Raw genomic sequence first — 20,338 nt, forward strand, 5'->3', positions numbered from 1 at the left:
AGAAGCGGTATAAAAAGAGGCATTTTGAATTCTGTTGGGAGCACACACCTGTCATTAGATATCTTCATAACTGATGACCATCTTGTATGACTCACTTATTTCCCTCACTTTCTCCAAGTTTTGGGCAACAGGGTTGCATATATATATATGCTAAAACCAAATGTCAACAACAAATAACGACCAAATGGAAACTAAAATCAGAGCAAAACATAACCAACGGGAGTTTAGTGGCGGTCAAAACAGCAACAAAGTAGAAACATGTCCTTTTTTGTATGTTTTTGGGAGGTAGGAAAAAGCCAGAGTACCCAAAGAAAACCCACACAGGCCAGGGGAGAGATGCCACCTTAATTTAAAAATCTTCCAACACTATGCAGTACTTGCCCTATAATAACCAATTTCTCTTTGGGAAACATCATCTTAATACAAGAAAAGACTCTGCTTATATGAACACTGTTATGGTTATTTTGCGATGATATTTATTTTGTTATAAACGGCCTTTCCAAAACGCCACTGTAGGATTTTGTACCAAAACAATGCAAAGATGTCAACTTTGGCTGGCTCTAGAGGTGACTGTGTAGTTCCTCCCTTCAACAAGAATGCTAAATTAGCCATAGCACCTTCCCTGGAACTCAATAACAATTAACATACGTGAACTCCCATCTGTCTCTGAACCTCTTGGCCAATCATCTTAAAGCCTGGCTATTAGACCAACAAAATTATGATCACAACGCTGTCTAAAACTGTGTTAAGTGTGCATAAGTGTCATCATTTATCTTCATTCTAAACAATGGCCAAAAAAATAACTGCTGAAAATGAGCGCTATGGAAGATGAATGAATGAATATACAAAAACAACAATATAAATATGTTCCTTCATAAATCAAAGTCAACTTATGTCGCATTACTTTTGTATGACTAGAGTGGCCATCCCTGTGGAAATGTATCCTTTCTTTTAAAAAGAAACGGGATTGGAGGTCAAGGTGGAAAATGTTTGGCAGCTTAGTAAATGTCTGATCAGCTTTCATCATCTCTCAAGCTTTTTTTTTTCTTTTCTACAACCTGGATCCAAACATTTCAGCCAAAAATGCTTCACACGCTCTTTCGTAACTGCCCAGTAAACGGAATAAATTGTTCAGTCTTTCCAGGACAGCAAAAAAAAAAAAAAAAAATTTAAAAAAAAAGAGAGACATCTGCCTCAACCAGATTGCCAGCATAACCGACTGGCTTTATGTATTCCACTGTGTGTTTGTGAGTGTGTGTGTGTGTGTGTGTGTGTGTGTGTGTGTGTGTGTGTGTGTGTGTGTGTGTGTGTGTGTGTGTGTGTGTGTGTGTGTGTGTGTGTGTGTGACGGTCTTGAGTGTCTGCTTTTGTCGCCTACTAAACGCATTTTAACGTTAATACTGTAATAATAGCTCAAAATATGGCGGGTCTGCCAGGCTCGACGCATTTCGGTTCGACAAGTACTTTCCACGCAAGATGAATATTAACACCTTGATATTGTCAGTGAAGCGATATTAATGTTAACGTCAATTGGATTGTGCAAGAAAGCGCTTGGATGTGGAGGCGGCGCCGCCACCGCCGCCGCACGTCGCAAACTCATAAGCCGTAGTGACAGTGACCAATTTGCTTTCACGAAATCAATCATGTGCTCATCACAAAACCATTTGTCAAGAGGGGATTCAGGCAAGTTGCTGCGAGAATCTGACAAAAAAACAATGGTCGCGCAGATAAAGAAGCCATTTGGAACAAAACCACATTGTTCCTAGTTGAACAGTTGAATATACGAACAGCGAGATAGGAAGAAAATGCTACATGGTGCCTTGTTCCAGATCCAAGAGGCTAACGGACTGAAATGCTAATTCCAAAAGGCTAAAAATTGCTAGCGTCTTTCCAAATGTGGTGGTTAAAATGACATAAAGGATACCAAAAATAAACAATACGTTCACCCAACCAACCCGCAACCAAAATAAACGCATACTTTCCACGAATATGTAATTACGTTTAATAGAATAAAATAATTGCGAGCCTGAAACGCTATGACAGCCTGATCATTAGCTAGAAATTTCTATTCTATTTTTTCTCTCTATAAAACATTGTATTTTCAAAGGCTACAGCCTTTGGAATTTCCAAAGCGCAAGTCCAATTAGGGCGGCATTGTTTGTCCACCCCGCCCGACTTGTCCAATTCTCTTTGTTTCACTTTCCCCGCCAGTCGGGGGGGCCATTAGCGCAGTCAAAGGACGCCCCGTGAGCCGCTCCCAGTTAAGGTCTCATTAGACGGGATGTGCCATTAAGTGGAACACGGCCACATGAAAGAGCCCGAGTCGTGTACATTACAATACTACGCATGTGACCTGGTGCGTGCGCTACACCATGTAGAGCTCATCTGAACATGTGCACGCTGACACTCGGCGGGATTGGGGCTATTTCAGAACAACATGACATTGCGGAGAGCTCAAAACGACTACAATCCTAGCTCATCATTTTAGCAAAAGGAAATGACTTACTGTGAAGGTGTTTCTTCAATATCGTAGCTCCTCCTCCATTTTTTAGGTCAGGGGTGTCCAAACTTTTCCATAAAGGCTCAGAGTGGCTGCAGGTTGTTGTTTTTTTTCCAGCAGAGCGGTTAAAGAGGGAAGTTTTTCCTCCTCCTGAAAGCAGCAATGAAAGGATGACACTTTTAAAACTCCAGAGTCATGAAAATGTAGCCTCTTAATTCTTTGAATGCATTTTAGCCGCTCCGATTTGGCCGGCGTAAACTTGCTCTGTAATAATATCAGTCCACTTAAAGCGGCACTTCCAATTTGTTTGAGAAACTATTTCCATTTTTACAGATTGCTGACATATGAGCCGTTCTCTAGGCGACACTTGCGGGATAATACGAGATGTAAACTTGCAAATTTACAGCCTAAATTGATGATGAAATGTAGTTTTATCTGCAGCAGAAGGAGAAGAAAATAGTCTCCTGGAGTTTATACCCTGCAAACACATTCAATTGATTTTTTTTAAGTCAAAGTACAGGTAGGGGAAAAAGTAAATTCACTTTTTAATTAAAAAAATAATAATTTTAAGGCATTGAGGCCCTTTGAACACTAATGATGTCAAAGAAGCTAAAATTTATTTCATAAGATACATTTATGTACACGTGAGAATTATGTAGTCACCGTTCTGACAGTCTGTACTTGGAAAAAAAGGTCCCCCATCATTGCAAAATGTCCCAATGGCCATTGTTCCCTTTAATTTTTCATATGTTTGAGTATACAGAGCAAGTCCCCGAGTACACTGAGGACCACTGTTCGCATCATCAGCATCACACCTGCCATCAGCAGGTCCATAAATCAGTGATTTCTAACCTGGGTTCGATGGTCGGTGAGTCGGTCTCGGGGGTTCGGTAGAGCCTCTGCCACGGGCGAAGGTCAAGAAGACACATGGACTCATCATGTCTATACAGGATAACATGCCTCGCTAGACCATCACTGGCCGCAGACCATCACGTGACTTTGCTTGGTCAAATGCTGCTGCAATGAATTGAATGCTTTTATTGTCATTATACAAATATATATTTAAATTTACATCTATTGAATTAGAGGGGGAAATCAGATTAAATTTTACACTAAAGTAGGGTTTGGTAGCTTCAAAAAGGTTAAGATCCACGGTCATAAACGATCTTGTCATAATATACTGTAATGATGCATATCCATAAGAAAACCCATCACTAGAATATGCACAAATCTGACATCAATTTTACCTTATTTTTTCACTTCGGTCCTTATCACTTCTCGTTCTCATTCAAAGGACTTTTCTGATGAATGTGTCGCTTGAGGTGATCCAATTTCGAATTCGTCCATATTTTGCCATTGGAAAACTCGCGAACAACTTTAGCCTCGCTGCGTGTTTGGAATTGTTTGCAGAACAGACCACGGTCATCTGAAAAAAAGGAAAGCCTTCAGTCCTGTTTCTCCACTTGTTCTGCTATTTGCACATACTCCGACGGCCATTTCAACTTAAAAGAAGCGCGGATCTTTTTGTTTTACTTACTTTTTGTGAGTCGATATCGTGCCACATTCTTCGCAGTGTTAGCATTACTCCGCCGCACTGTACATGGGTACACATTCTGCCCACGTCGTGATTGGCTGCACAGCGTAATTGAATCGAGGCCTAGGATTGGCTGCGTATGGTATTAGCATCGAGGCCTCGGATTGGCTGTGTAGCGTAATTACATCGAGTACCCGGATTGGCTGCGTAGCGTATTAGCATCGAGTCTTCGGATTGGCTGGATACCTGCCGCTGACCTAGATAATACGTAAATAAACAAGTGTTACACAAACTATACACAGAAAAGTTAAGATAAAAAGACTATATGTACATACACGTATACACATACTTCCACACATAAACATGGAAGAAATGAAAGCAAAACAACACAGACGGCGATGTCAGTGTAAATGTGACTTGATTTCACTTATTTTTTAAGCGAGTGTGCCATTAATCGAGTTTGTATGCAAAAAAAAAAAGAAGCAACTTTGTGCCTTTCAAATGAACCCTATCGATGACTTGGAAATACAGATGAAACTCAAAGTGAAGCTGTAATTAGATGAGTGCGCACAGGTAGCAGTGAGAATAAGAATCACAGGCGAGGGGTCAGCCCACTATAGAGTCGGAGTCATAAATTATTATAACTGCGCTCTGTCAAATAGATGAGAAGTCATTGGAGGAGCCGCTGAAATACAGAGGAGGGCCCCATACCTTTCCAAAGTCTTGACAAATGATGGAACTTGCATGAAATTTACACACTAAAACATTTGAACACAAACATTGATTGCATTTGAATCTCCCCACCTGGTGGTATTTTACACATGAATAACATTATCATAAAACAATCCGTGTTTCCTAAAATGAGCATTTTATCACCCGTTTTAAGACAACACAGACGTAAAGTTGATACGGCTACAAGATAAAGTGCAGTGTGTGTAATTGTGGCGTTAAAAGGTGCATCGTGAAACATCCCTTCAATCACCATCGGTTCTTTGCGAATTCCCAAAATGGCTTTTTGAGTCCATTTTAACGGGATTCCATTGCAAAGGGAAGACGTTTACCATGATGCTGAAATACGGCAGTGAATACGAGACTAGTGGTGAATTCTGGCATTGCAGGAACTCTCCGGGGACCTCATTTTGAAAGAAAGAAAAAAAATCTGGGGGGGCCTAACAGACCTTCCTGTGTAGTTCAATGGCGAGCCTTAATGAGACATGGTGAGGCAACTACCCACGTGTAAACATGGCAGCGAGCATGGAGGACTGAAGAGGTTGCAGATAAACAAATCACAGCGGCCCACAAACTATTAGGCTTTGCATTCATTAAAGACGTCGTCACACGCGTCCTCCTTATCTAAAATAGAGTTTTAGCTGGGAGAGGCTTCAGGGGAAATGAAGCAAGACGCACACAAGCAGATTGATGTTGCCAACACTGTGGCGCCGCCACCTTCTTATTCACGCTCCAACGCCGTCTTTTTTAGCGCTCCGCCGACACACGGGCTCCTTTGTGGCCGCATCCGCCGTCGCTCCACCGCCACCAACAGTAAAAATAGAGATAGTATAGGTGGTTGTGGACGCCTGGTCGCCAAGCAGCACAGATGCGAATGGCAGATATTTAAAAGATGTATTTGTTCCTCGCAACAACCAACGGCACAAAGAACATCGGCGGCGTTGGCGACGAGGCGCCGCCGCTGCTGCTGTTCATGTCGCTTTATCTGAAATTTGTTTTCTGTACAATCCTTTGCAAATTGTGACTGTGTGGGTGTCTTTTTGTTGTTGTTTTGTCTGCGTCTGCCGCTAATGGGATTGGAAAGGACACAGTAGGTATATAACGTTTTACAAGTCAGCGCGTTGGCCCGGATAAAAGACTGTTTTTTTTTTTTTTTTGCATTGAAGACTGAAAAAGTTGTTCGTCTTACATTCGGGGTCTAGACATTATACCCATTCGCAACGCTAGGGGGCGCCAGATATATTTAAGGCTTAGGATTTTTTTTTTTATCACAGTAGGTTGGTTCATTTATATTTGAACAAGCAGAAGCCATTCATTTACAAATGTTATTCCACTTTACATATTTAAATGGTCACGTGATGGACAATTTTTGCATGATTTTAATGAGACGAAATAATATCCATTTTTTTCTAATACATTTTTCTAATAATTTGTTTCAGATACTGTACTGTCATTGTTTTGTGCATACACATTGAATTTGGTGTTCAAATTTCGTTGTTTTCAAGCTTGAAAAAGAGGAGGTCGTCTTATATTCAGGGCAATATGATAACAACCTGTCAAGGCCTTGTTTGGGCATGTTATGGGTCACGCCCGGTGACCTGTCAAAAATGACAGAAAATACAGAAATAGATTCCAATCCTGTTTTGTACATCCCCTCCAAATGAGAAGCACTTTAAGGACGGCCCTTTTATCACCTGTCAGAACATTGAAATTGCGTTGTCAGTCTTTTTGGGGGAAAAAAACGCACAAGCGCGCTCATCAAACTTGCATTACTTTAATGCCTAATGTAGCAAATGGCGGAAAAAAAGCATTTACATGCAGTAGTTTTGGATGCTGTAATAAATAGCGAATAGATCAAAAATAAAAGGAAGCCTAGAGCTTTTTTGATGACCTGACCAGCATCTATCTGGTCGTTAAAAGGCGACTAACAAAGCTTCCAGTCAGATGTGCCTCGGCTCTTTTCTTTTCTTTCCGCAGGCTATTGCTTTGATTAAGGCTTTTTACGCTGCTGTTTTGCTCTTTTTATTGGGCTCTAATCTCTTTTCCTGAGGAGTAAACAAGGAAATGAGCTTGAAATGACCACGGGATTACAAGACAGTCCACACTCTCATGACCACTTCGTCCGTTCAAGTGTTTCCATTAAGTTCACCTGCGGAAGAAATGACACTCAAAAATTTAAATTGGAGCGCATGGCGATCCGCGATAAGCTTTTTCAATTGCATCTAGTGTGAGAGCGCCGATTAATTAATTTTTAGCCACTTTATAGTGGAGATACTTGCATTACTCGCCACATCAAAGCCAAGAAGAAGACTTATTACGTACTGATTAAGTCGCAAATCCCAGAATTCAATGCGTTTTTGGTTTCAACGTTTTTTGTCGATGGCATTCTATAAAAAACAACTGTGTGGCATATTTTTTTCTGTACAAATGTGTGTGTTTTAGGATTTAAAGCACAGGTGTCAAAGTGGCGGCCCGGGGGCCAACTCTGGCCCGTCGCATCATTTTGTGTGGCCCGAAAAAGTAAATGATGAATGCCAACTTTCTGTTTTATGAAGAAATTCAAATGAAGATTGAAGATTATTTCCTGTGTTTTCTCATTTTAAATCAATTATTGCAAAAATGTGTGCTAATTTGAATGTCCAAAAATGATCTTTCGATTAGCAAAATCGAGAAAGCTGTCAATTTATTAATCGATTAATTTTGGCAGCCCTGTTGGAAGACAAAACTACCATGTGGCCCGCAACAACAACAAAAATTGTTTGACACCCCTGATTTAAAGTGTTTACTTTAAAGTGTACACTTATGGCAGGTGGACAAAATAGATGAATGCCATTTTTCGTTAATAAATCCATTCATGAAGGTCAAATTCATCTTTCAAGACCTCCCAAAAAGTCTTTACTAGCTTGTTGAACATAATTTTGCATTATTGAGTCCATTTTAGCTCCTGAAAAAAACCCCGAACATGATCAACATGCTGTTTTTCCTTAAGTTTGCATAATGGATATAGCGAGTACACCTCCTATACGTGTGTATTCCCCGTGGTGTAGAGCAGCTTCTTTATCTCCATCTTAAATGATGGATGAGACACGGAGATAAAGATGAAATGTTCCCTGACAGCGTTGAGCTCAATACTTCTTGGCGGCTTTGGATGGCGTCTTTCATATGGAATGCGTCTACCGCCTCTTTTTCATCTCCCTTATCACTATTTACATTGTCGGAAATAGTACCAACGCTCTGCGTTGCGTAAAAGTCAAATCAAAGTGTGTGTGTGTGTGTGTCTTTATAGCAGCAACTTAAAAAGGACAATCTGATGAATGGACAAATCTATGAGGCTCCTGAAATGTGCAGGTCCAAAACTACGTCTAAAGTGCGCCCCTCTGTGGCCATACACGGGACGACAGGCCTTGCCTGGATTTATTGTCACCTTTCCAAAATAAGAGAAACCTGGTGTTATTTCAGATGAAGGTATTATGGCTCGTGTTAAAATGTGACACGGGAGACTATTAATCCAAAGTGAATGTGATAAAAATGGAGAAAGATGCCACATTAGACGGATTTAACGGGATAGCATGGCACCATAAAAAAAGACAGGGGACGAGTTCTAATCCAATAAAAAAACAGGATGCCTTTCATAAATAAAGAAGGATATCATAAGCACACGTGATTTACGGCGGATTTGGTGACGCCAGGTGGATGGCGGGCCTCCTCCTCAGAAGCCAATCAAAGCAAAGCAAAACAAATCGATCCTCCTTCTCCTGAATTGCCGTCAGCCCAAAGAAGCCATTTTGGCCCAGGTGTCTTGGGATTTTCTGCCGTGAGGAATGACAGGCGAAGCCTCTGTAAAGGTCAAATATCATTCAGTCCGTCGCCATCTTATTGAAAGCTATAGAAGTGCGCACTAGTCTCGTCTTCTCTACGCAGCAGCAATCATATGGCACGCAGTATATAAAATCCAAACCTTTCTCAATGATGGCGCCGTTTACGCAGCAGTAGCTCTGTCCACTCATGTTTTTGTGTGTGTTTAGAGCATGTTTTACATGAAAAATTAGAGGAAAATGAGAGGGTAACATTGCATGGGAGAATAGCACCCAAATCTCTGCTTCTATTGGAATCTATTGCAATGGAGTAGCCATCAATCCGGTGCAAACTAGATTATATTTCTAAAAACAAAGCTTTCTGCTCTGATTCCACCTTTCCACATCGTTTTAACAAATCCATGTAGTGTTATTCCTGACCAATGGAGAAAGAGAGGTGAGGAAATGTGATTATTGGGATGGGTTTCCCTGACGACCTCCAGGAAGGATTTCCACAGTTCCCATGGTAATGCTGGCCTGCTGAATATCTGCGCTGACCTCTTTACGGATGCAATCTGATTACATCCGTCACAAGCACTTCATCGGGGAATTTATTCATTGGCATCAGCGTTTATTCACTGACTCCACTCGGATAAATCAGAAACAAGAAAAAAAATTACCTATTTTTCTCTGACCTCATCCCGGATACTAATATAATAGGTTATGTATACTAAGGCTACATGTTGCACAATGCCATTTTTTGTACCATATATATATATATATATATATATATATATATATTTAACGATGGGTATTATAAACGCACAGACTTTGCTCTCAAACCAGACCTTAAATTGGCCCTCCATCCAATTCAAGCAAGAATAATAAGAGATTTATTTTGACAATGGCCCTGAAGATTTGCCTTGTGAACTGTGCCAAATCCCCCAAGTCAGCACAAACTGACTCTGTTTTAAAAGATGAGATTCAAGGTTAGCCTTTGAATTCCATTTCTTTCTTTCAAGTGAGAATATAATTGCTTATGAGGATGAATAATCTAAATAGCAATTAGTGGAATTTACATTGATTGTGAGCATACCCTTGAGTTGCCACGTTTTGTGGGCCAGTATTAGCATACATTCATGCTAAAAATGACATACATACACACTACATTGACACCAAAGTAAATGTGAACTACGATATAAGCCAAGTGCTTATCAGAAGCAGTATTTTTTTTTAAACTTTTATCCGAGATATGTTGAAATGCTCGCCCGACGGTGTACAACTTGTCCCCAAATAGACCGTTTTTAGGAAAACATTGGCCTGACTTTACTAGCTGACTTTGCATTTAGAAAGAAAGCAAAGCGAGTGTCACTTGTTTTGAGTACGCCATGTCCTTCCTTTTCTTTGGCTTCTCTTTTGCCGACCGTCACTTAATCTTTCCCTGGGCCTGTGGGCATCCCGACTCGTCCACCACATACGTACGTACATACGCATTCTGTATACACTTATGTTACATAAATGAATAGAAAAGATGTCAGGCTCTTTAACAAAAAAATGGCTGTGTTAAGACCTACCTTAAGCATGCATGTACATCTATGTGTATGTATATTTGTTCTTATATATATGTATGTGTATGTATATGTATGTACATATACATACTTCAGCATCACACTTATTTATTCGTGTATTTATTATTAACTTACTAATGACCTATCTATGTCTAAAATGTATCTTGCTGTGTCTGTATTCTCACCCTCTTGAAAGGTGAAAATACTTGTTTGGGCCTCAGTTCTAAAAGTCATCTTCGTGACACATGGTTGGCTTGACTTAGTTGGGTTTCTGAAAGAAAGAAAAAACAGGTGGAAAGTTGTTCATTTAGCTGATTTTTTGTTCAAAAGAAGAAAGATGGAGAGAAAAAACTCTATGAGGCAGGCAGTCATGTCAGGGAATGATGAAACTTGCTTTTCTCAAAGGGAATTATGACGTTGATCTCAGACTTTTGATTGACAATTTTGGCTATCAAATTATATTTTAGGAAGTAAAGATGGGATGGTTGGGAAATGAATGCTTCCAAAAGTCTGGATTGGTAACTTGAATGACTTTACATATAAAGTTTCAGATCATTAAGTAAGATCGTTTTGGATAGATATGCCCTAGTAGTCACATGAATTGTTTGTGTGATTGCGTGACGTATTGATGCAAAACGCGACTCAAAGTTATGAAACGAACCACTTCCGAAACGAATGGATCTCGTACATTTGTAAACAAACGATCCGATCGTGGATTTGAACTCATTTCAACTCCAGCTGTCACACATGGAATTGTACTACTAGTCATAATCGTCTGTTTAGAATGAAAAGGAGCGACGTCCACTCACTCAAATCCTCGCTCCTCGTGTGACGATTTGTCTTTAATCCTCCAAACGCGTGATTTGTGTCCGACTACAGAGCGTCGCGTCACCACGCGTCGTGGTGGATGTGGCCATGACAGCGTTAAAGGGCGGAGTCTGCCTCCACCTTGTATGGAAATCGACGTGTGACACATCTCGTTCGTTCAAGCAGCCCTTGTCCTCCCTCTCTGACGTCACAGCTTCGCTCGAGGGGGAGGAGGTGCGATTGAGGGAGCGAGGGAGGGAGTGAGGGAGCGAGGGAGCGAGGGGGGGTGAGTCAGTCAGTCAGTCGCTCTGCATCTGTTCCAGGCAGGGCAGGAGAGAGAGAGAGATAGAGAGGCTGCCTGCCTGCCAGCCTGCCTTGCCTTTTCTTGCCTTGCCTGGCCTGGCTGGCCTTACCTTTTGATGGAATCACCTAGCGGGCGCTCGCACCGGCGACCGCATCAGCATCGCCGCGACCCACGGCGGAGATAATCGCCAGCACCCATGGGGGGCCACGTCACCAGAAATGCTTTGTACGGTAAGGAACACATCCTTCTTTTCCTCCGTTCCGCTCCGATGACGCTTTTGCGAGGGCGGCGGTGGATGAACGGCGGAAGACAGGTACAAAAAAAAAAAAAAAAATCCATCTATTTCAAGATGCTGCGAGCTCACATCTACTCTGGATTGTTTACCTTGTGGCCAAGTTGTTCTGGTTCGGGCCCACCGATGCTTCTCTTTCTCTCATCAATAATGAAAGAGGAGCAGGTTGTGCTGGCCGACGTCACATTGTGGACGAATGACGTGAGCTTCTGTTTCATTCTCATGTGACAGACGGACACAAGGTCTGTTTTGACGGAGCACTTCCCCAAAAAAAAAGCCTCCTCGTGACTTATTGGCCGGGCGACATCCAAGTTGACGTGGGCATCATGACCAGCATCCACAATACAGCTCATCTCCTCCTTTATTCCAGGAGCTATTAATAGTAAGGCCGGGATGTGGAGCACAGCTCGATATTGTCAGCATAAACGACTCTATTTCGGGGAGTCCAAGCGACCGATCGTGCTAGGTCGTCTTTGTGTCCGCCACCTGGTTATTCTAATTCCAGCCTCCGCAGAAATCCAATTAGTCAAAAGGACACGCTAAGACTTTCGAGCTGACCTGGAATAAGCTCCTCCTCCTCCTCTTTGCTGGGATGGAGTTCAAGCACCTGAGGAAAAGGTGGCATCATGCCCGAGTCTCTATTGGGTTCTAATCGAGTGATTTGGATTGCTCTCTTCCATTTGTATACTGCAATAATGTGGATGCCATACTAAGCTGAGAGCCACATCTGACCTTTCACCTTTCATAGGACAGTCCAAGGCGGATTTTGCTAGTTGTCTTTACCTTCCTGGTCCAAATAGATGGAGGCCACTTCACAATAACCAATTTGTTTTAAAAAAAGACGGAATTTTTTTAAAGCCATTTCCCATCTCTAATAATTTTGTGCCCGTTGGTCCTGCCGTATTGTGACTGACCAACAAAGAACATTTGTTCCGTTTAGCAGAGGAAATCTGATTTGTTTTTAACTCTGTTCATCTTCCCCAAAAATCTCAAATCAAAATACACTATATAGTACGTCTTTTGCCCAAGTACTCAATAGAAACAAAGTGAGGGGACCTTGCGCTCAGGTTGTGTTGCCTGTAAATGTGCCTGGCAGCCACGTGCACTCACTATGAGGACAAGAGAAAGGAGTAGGCCAGCCAGTGGAATTAGCATGCAGCAGTTGCCCCAGGGTGACAAAAACAAATGTCTGAAAGTCAGATGGCTCCTCGCTGGAGAGAAAACATGTGTCGTTGTCTCACTCGCCATCTTCATACAAATGCAACTTTGGACTTTGGACAGCACGTGTGTGCTACTTCTTTAACAATTTGTCAATAGAGGAAAATACAAATCACACTGGCGCTCCTTTTATCGGTTTTAAGACACAATTCCAAATTTATGGTAGCGACCACATACAATGCGACTACTGTACATTTGACATCTGTTCTTTTTTGTTCTAAACGGTCAACTCAACATTGACATTTTTATTCTTCTTTTCACTTTCAACATGATTTAGCTTTAGCCGCAAACAGAGTCCTGCCTTACTAGTTCCCCTTTTTATATTTGAAAACAAAACAAAAAAAACACACCCAGCCCTGACTCTTAAATTTTGCAATGTTTTAAAAAAAGAATTACCAAGTTCCCCTTTCCATGCTATCAATATTTTTTATGCATAATAATATTCATGCCCCTGATGAGCAGTCAATAACAAACCCTAACCTACTCAAACTATGAACATTTTTTGGGAAAAAAAAAGTATTTTTCACGGCCCTTGTTTATTTTAGGAAGTACTACGTTATGTGTAAAAAGTCAGGTGTAAATAACGCAAGTCAACGCCACTTTTTGAATGTTGTGGCCGTCCTGGAAAACAAAAGGTGGGTTTGGAGCAGATTGCAGCGTTAAGAAGAGCCCGGCGGACACAAAGGGTTGCTAAGGAACATGGATTCACGGGAGGGACGTGGCAGCTGCGCGCGTGCCTCCTTTACAACTAGCTAATGCATTCAGCTCAATTTGCCTTGGCCCATGCACGCACGCGCCCACCCCGTATTCAATTGCTCTCCCGCTAAGACAAAAGGCCGCCATGTCCGGGATTTTGGCGGACACGGGCGGGACGGCGTGTCGCCGGGCTCGCTATCGAACGGTGGAAAAATTGGCAAGGATAGAAAAGAGTCCCCAGCGTTGGTTTCAGCTCACATCTGCCACATGACGGCCTGCTTTAACAGTCAACACACACATTTGTACACTGTAAGATCTGTTCTCGTCCAATGAGCCGCTCGGAATACTAAACAGCAAGGGGAAGCAAAGTCAATCGTTTCATTGTTACTCATTACCGTTATTTGCAGATTCCACTTCCTTAACATTTGACGACGTATAACAGGGGTAGGGTACCTATGGCTCGGGAGCCACATATGGCTCTTTTGATGGGTGCATATGGCTCCTCCACTAAACTGTGAGGTAAACTATGGACACGGATGGTGACAGCAAGATCGAGTGCAGTGTAAATAATGATATCTACTAAGTAAACACACCACTAACAATAGGAATAGGAAAACTGGGTGTGCTCCGGCACCCCCCGCAAACCTTTCTGGTCAATACGAGCATCATTGACTTGAACGTTTTCTTTTCAGACTCCCTCGGCGGCGGTGGCGGCGGTGGCCCCTTCCCGTCAACGTCCCAGCGCTGCCCCCACAAAGTCAAGCGATGCCTGCCCGGTGGCGTGGGCGCCCTCCTGCCAATCAGCCCTCTCCTCTTCCACCCCAACGCCAAGGGTTCGCAAATCATCATGGACCTGGGACAGAAGATAGTCAAAAGGCAGGGGAGTTTCTGCAACGCCATCACCTTCAGCAACCGCGCCATCGCCCTCTACGAGCAAGTCCGTCTCAAGGTGAGGCGGAATCTAAAACTCAGGTGTACGTATTGTAAACATTGAGTCAAAACACTTTCCCTGGTGGCCATCTCTGGTGCAGCATCCCGATTTGTCAAATTGCCTTTGTGTCTATTGAGGTCCAATTGCTCCACTTACATTTTCCTTTTGGCCAGATCACCAAAAAGCAATGTTGTTGGAGCGGAGCCCTGCGACTGGGATTCACCTCCAAAGATCCGTGCCGGATCCACCCGGACAACTTGCCCAAGTACGCCTGCCCCGACCTGGTGTCTCAGAGCGGCTTCTGGGCCAAGGCCCTGCCCGAAGAGTTTGCCAACGAGGGCAACGTTATCGCCTTCTGGGTGGATAAGAAGGGCCGCGTTTTCTACCGCGTCAACGAGTCCGGGCCCGTGCTCTTCTTTGGCGGCGTGCGGGCCGCCGACCAACTCTGGGCTCTCATTGACGTTTACGGCCTGACCCGTGGAGTGCAGCTTCTGGGTGAGAACATCTAAAAAAAAAAAAACCCAAAAGTACCTGAAAAAAAAGTGTTTACATGTTTACTGCACGTGCAAAGACAGGCGAAAAAACAAATGTTATTGTGACTTAAAATGAATTAAAATCAGGAATCTCTCGAAAATAACAAGACTTGGCATGCAAAATCCAAGCTGACTTGGAAAAACAAACCTGGCATGGAAAGTTGACATGAATCAAACAAGGACCAAGACTAACAAACACACAGGGTATAAATAGGCATACAAGGGTTGATTACAAAGCACATGAATCAGGTTACGAGAGGAAGGGAAGCCTGGAGGGACGCAAGAGGCCAATGAATTGTAAAACACATTGATTGACACGCCTGAAATGACTCTTGAGCCTCTCGTCCTGTCCTTTCAATGCGCCTCTATTGTCCTTTAAGGTGTATACAAACAAATTGTAGTCATGTAGCAGCTTACAAAATATTTGAACTAGAAAGACGGACAAAAATAGGGAGGTGTAGTCGATACCACCACTAAGACCCTGGAATCAAGTGGGCAAAGAAGAATGAGGCGGCCCAATTGTGCCCATGACAAAGGGACATACCATTGGCCACGTGTCACAGGCCCGCCACTCTAAAGCCGTGGGTTCAAAGCCTTTTGGTTTCGTGACGGAACGCTGACTGGGTCTTTGCCAAGAACACGGCAAGCATCTAGGACAAATTCCCATCTGATTACGGCCAGCCCTTCTCCTCTGTCGGTTGGGTATGTCACCCACTCTCCGGGGACGGCCCGGGAATTGGACCCAAGGTCGTTTCCGTTGTGTCGTGCTCCCTTTTCTTTCCGCCAACGAGCAAACGAGAGACAAATTCGGAGACATTCTTTTGGCTCCTCCCTTTCATTTGCTTTCTGACACGGTGACATGGCTAAAGATCCTCCTGAGACGCGGGATAAAGATAACCCGCTGGCTAAGGCGGGGGCGGGCGGGCGGGCGCGTGACTCAGTAAATCCCCCAACATTCACCGCTGGCACGTTTTATCCGTCCTGGAAAAAATATGGTTTAAAAAGGCGGAGAGACATATACACCTATCAAAAGAGCCACATATGGCTCCTGAGCCATAGTTTCCCTGTCAGTGTGAAATTGTGAAGACATAAAAAGTCCTTAAAAATGACCAAATTAATGCCATTTTCGTTTCCAGAGAGCGAGATCGTTCCCCCCGACTGCCTACGTCCGCGCTCCTTCACCTCGGCGCCCTCGTCGCTCCAACGCGAGGCGGACGACTCCCGTCTGTCGGTCAGCCTGTGCGACCTCAACCGTCAGCAGGAGGAGCCGGCGGGGCCCCGCCTCCTCCGTCCGGCCGGCTCCCAGCTGCGTCTGTCGGCGTGCCCCGTCCCCCAGAACTCGCTCAACTCGCAGCAGTCGTCCTTGCTGCCGTCCATCCTGGAGAGCGACCTCCACTTCCACCAGCTCCACGGCAGCCACATCAAGAGCGTGGACGAGCAGACGGTGGCCCGCTCGGAGCACTCGCGGGAGGAACGCACGCTGGTGTTCACCGACCGGCCCCTGCGGACGGCCGAGTGCGTCTTCGTCAAGGTCACCAAGTCCAGCCCGGCCCGCTCGGGCTCGCTGTCCTACGGCGTGACCTCGTGCGACCCGGCCGGCCTGCGTCCGGGCGACCTGCCCTACGTGCCGGAGGCCCTGGTGGACCGCGAGGAGTTCTGGGCCGTGTGCCGCGTGCCCACGCCCCTGCAGAGCGCCGACATCCTGGGCTTCTCGGTCAACCCGGAGGGGGAGGTCATCCTGAGCCACAACGGCGCCAACGTGGGCATGCAAGTGTGCGTGGACAACTCGCGCCCGCTCTGGATGTTCTTTGGACTCCACGGCGCTGTCTCTCAGCTGAGGATTCTGGGTAAGCTCCCATGGAGGGTGGAAATAGTTGCATGGATTTACCAGTGAGTGAGTGGCAGCGCCAGTTCTTGACTCTGACGACACTTTCTGTTGATTCCCTCCAGGCTCCACCCACGTCGGGGACCCGGGTGTCGGCTCGATTCCCGCTTCGCCCTCCTCCTCGGCGCCCTCTCCGATGGCCCCGGGCGGCGGCGTCTCCGATCCCGTCCTCGACGGGTGCTCCGCGGCTTCCTGCGGCTCGGCCGGAGGTACGTTCGAACGAACGGCTCCTTTTGGGGAATCATTTGAGTCCGTCTCCAAATCCCAGCGTGCACCTTTGATTCGGAAGTAGAAAGTAGCAAAGTGGTGAAATTTAAAGTCAAGTCAAAAGCCTTCAATTGTCATTATACACAACTGCCTATAACGAAATGAGTAAACGGAGTAATTTCATTGGGTTTCATTTTGTTGTTGTTGTTGTTGTTGTTGACCTATCTTTGGTACTTTTGTTCAGGAACCAGCCCAAATTCTCCAGACAGCCCGCCCAAGTCTCCCACCTTTCCAGCGGGTCGCGAGCCCCGCTCGGACGAGTGCTCCATCTGTTACGAGAACGCGGTGGACACGGTCATCTACGCCTGCGGACACATGTGTCTTTGCTATCGCTGCGGGCTGAAGCTCAAGAAAATGTCCAACGCCTCCTGTCCCATCTGCAGGAGGCACATTAAGGACATCATCAAGACCTACCGGAGTACCTAGAGAAGAAGAAAAATGCCAGAAATTATTTTTGGAAAGCTTCATCCGACATCGGATGAGGAAACGGCGTCTCTTTGAGCACACTCGCAAGACCTCGGCGAGGAGCCATTTCATTGGTTGCTCCATCACCAGGACTTTGTGACGACTTCCAAAGAATTTTTTTGGGGGCTCGGTGGAAATAACGAGCGTCACGCCCCGAAGCCGTCCGGCCTACAAGTCGTCTCACGATCTCATAGCAACTTGTATTCGCTTGTAGGTATTGCTTAACTGGGTAGACGCGTCTGTTCCGAGAAACTGGTCGTGAAATGAGCCTCGTCATCGTGCCGGCAATGTCCCAGTACTTGGTGTGTTTCAAAATGGCGCCCGCCCAGCGCAAGTCGTAGCTGTATTTCTTTGCTCTACCGTGACTGGATAGTGGTTGTTCTTGAAAACGTGGGTGATAGGTCTATTCTCGTGCTACGTATCCGTCCTGCTGCTTGCGCTAACGTGGCGTCGTTCGTCTGGCGCCACAATCGCCGCCTCCGGGGGAAAAAAGAGAGAGTGGGCGCAAAAAAAAAACAATCGTTGTGGTAGAAATAGGATCCTCAGGGCCGCCATCTTTCTTTGATTTCTTGGTATCCGGAGAAGAAACGTTTCCCAAACCGGAGCTGCAATGCTACGGGAGGAATCCTGACATTCACGGCTAGTGGAAAAGAAGACGTGAAGTTAACAGATGGTTGCCATGGCACCGGAAGACGGCGCCGTGGCGACGCAGCTGCCTTAATCGGCGGGTGAAGGAAAAATGACCAAAAATACTCCCGTGCGACTCTCACCGGTCGCACGTTCACTCAGCGCAGAAGAAGAAAAAAATCAAGCACACAAAAGGCTAAATATTTTTGTAAAGGTCACCCCTAGATGAAGATTTGTATTTTTGTGAGCGCTTTTCACCAGCAACAAAGAAATTTATTTTCAATCCAATCACGCCGCCATTGGCTCCTGCTCTTGAAATGGTGGCCATCCCAATGGCAGCCAATGAAATCAAAGCTATTCCAGGGATACCCAGGGAGCGCCAAAAAGGCCGTCCAGCAGCTCTTTTCTATGTTTCTAGGTCATTTTCTAGCTAGAATGGGCTTTGGATTTTTTTTGTTGCTGCTATTCAATTGGCCGCCTGTCCTTCACTGGAATGTATAAAATGTGGACAAAGGTGGGCGTGGCCACGCTTTGTATTTATGACGCTACCGCTTGGAGTGTTGAATGTTAATCAAAAGTATTTGGAGACAATTCTTTTCATTCTGGCGCTCCAATGTTAGTTACACTTGTTGTTTTTTTCTTAAAGTTTAGCAGGAGTGGAGTTTTTTTGTTCCCTCCTCATCTGGATATGAAAAATCATCTAGTTTTTGTAAGTATCAACGGTTTCTAGTGCACAATGAAGGTGGACAGATGATGAAATCAACTTTAGTACAATCTTACCGTGTTTTTCTGTGTTTTAGCTCAAATGTAAATGTAGAGAAGACTCAGAAATCAAAATAGGAGCCACTCTATGTTGACGTTGTTAATGAGGAAACATTGTATGATAATCTACCAAACGCACAATGTTTGCATACAACAAATAATTACAGAAAGTAAATGGAAGAGCATAAAATGACCATCAATAAATGTGATGACTGCAATCACTAAGGATTTTTAGATTAGATTTGGATAAATAAAAGGGACTGTTGAATAAGCATTCCCTAATATTTAAGGATACTTTTAAGGAAAACAACTTTGTGTGAATATTCCCCAACGTCAATTCACACACACACACATTTGTGAAGTGGACTGTTTGCCGTTTGGTGATGATTAATGTCACTTGATGAAGCCATTGATTGTAAACTTGCTGGTCTTTCAATCACCACATGTTTTGTGCAACCTACGACCAAATATGTGTACTTTTCACTGCATTTGCAAAATCTAAATGTTGGATATTTTGCCAGGTTTTTGTTGCAATTTGTGTTGCCGTTTAAAGTTGTTGAAGTGACTCCTTGAATGTTACACACTGAAATGTGATCCATCATTGATGGCCAAATCCTCGGAACTCTACACAATATTTCTTTTCCTCTCCTTTGTACGTTTCTTTTTAGTCTTGATTTGGTCTACATTTGGTGTCAGGGACAGTCTGAAATCCGTTTTACCTCACGCGACATCCGGGACCAGCTGTAGATGCCGCCGCCGCCGCCGCCACCGCCACCGCCGCGTTAGTCTGTGTTTGCTCACACTATTCTCTTGGAATATGTCCGATGATTGTGTTCAATAAACTTTCGATCTGTATTTGGGGGAAAAAAAAGTTATTCCACTCATTTGTGTTCATACCAAGTTCACAAAAGTCTTTTTTGGCTTTTATACGTAACTCAAGCAAAGGTCTTAACTGCTTGTTTAAAACCAAAAAGACAGTTGTTTGGCTATAAAAAAAAACAAATTCTCTCCAAAATCCAGAAAACCTGGAAAAGTCAAAGACAAACCATGAAAATTCTGGAGGGAGCAAAGGTTAAAATGAAGTTGACTTATCAAAAACACCACCCACACACTCATCAAAGCCCCATTGGAAACAATAACCACCAACACAAATGACCCAAATCAAGCAAACAGCAGCAGCAACACTTGAAACACAATCATTTGTGTTGACGGCGACCACCAATTTGCACCCATAACTCTGCATCCAAGCCCTATTTAAAAAGCACAAGAAAAGACAACGATACGTACCTCCAAATGCAATCAAATCCAGGCCAATCAGGGCCATCCATGAAGCCCACACGAGAACTCCAACATGAGGCGTAGTCTGTTTTGTCTCACCTGGAAACTCAGCGACCAATCAGCCACTTGGGTTTAGGGACATCATGTAA

General features: G+C 44.2%; 2 protein-coding genes across 5 annotated transcripts in view; one reads left to right on the forward strand and one right to left on the reverse strand.

Moving 5' to 3' along the window:
* The window catches only part of sorcs3a (sortilin related VPS10 domain containing receptor 3a), an 82,816-nt gene extending 70,827 nt beyond the window's left edge, over window positions 1-11,989 (reverse strand). Inside the window, exons 1-6 of one of the 4 annotated variants that reach the window (XR_013326569.1) lie at window positions 11,345-11,989; window positions 10,310-10,395; window positions 4,037-4,290; window positions 3,747-3,925; window positions 3,352-3,513; window positions 2,506-2,649 (exon numbers count right to left, since the gene is read on the reverse strand). The gene's annotated coding sequence lies outside the window, so the exon portion shown is untranslated. Of the gene's footprint in view, window positions 1-2,505; window positions 2,650-3,351; window positions 3,517-3,746; window positions 3,926-4,036; window positions 4,291-10,309; window positions 10,396-10,812 lie in introns of all 4 variants that reach the window. The other 3 variants (XR_013326568.1, XR_013326567.1, XR_013326570.1) reach the window with 3 other exon arrangements.
* Window positions 11,187-17,532, forward strand: neurl1aa (neuralized E3 ubiquitin protein ligase 1Aa). The gene is made up of 6 exons (XM_077718182.1): window positions 11,187-11,465; window positions 14,134-14,390; window positions 14,546-14,867; window positions 16,042-16,752; window positions 16,856-16,999; window positions 17,242-17,532. Exons 1-6 carry the CDS (start codon window positions 11,432-11,434, stop codon window positions 17,481-17,483), a joined length of 1,710 nt encoding a protein of 569 aa, XP_077574308.1. The 5' UTR covers window positions 11,187-11,431; the 3' UTR covers window positions 17,484-17,532.
* Window positions 17,533-20,338: the final 2,806 nt, after the last annotated feature.

Source organism: Stigmatopora nigra, chromosome 6 (assembly GCF_051989575.1).
Source record: "Stigmatopora nigra isolate UIUO_SnigA chromosome 6, RoL_Snig_1.1, whole genome shotgun sequence".
NCBI lineage: Eukaryota > Metazoa > Chordata > Actinopteri > Syngnathiformes > Syngnathidae > Stigmatopora > Stigmatopora nigra.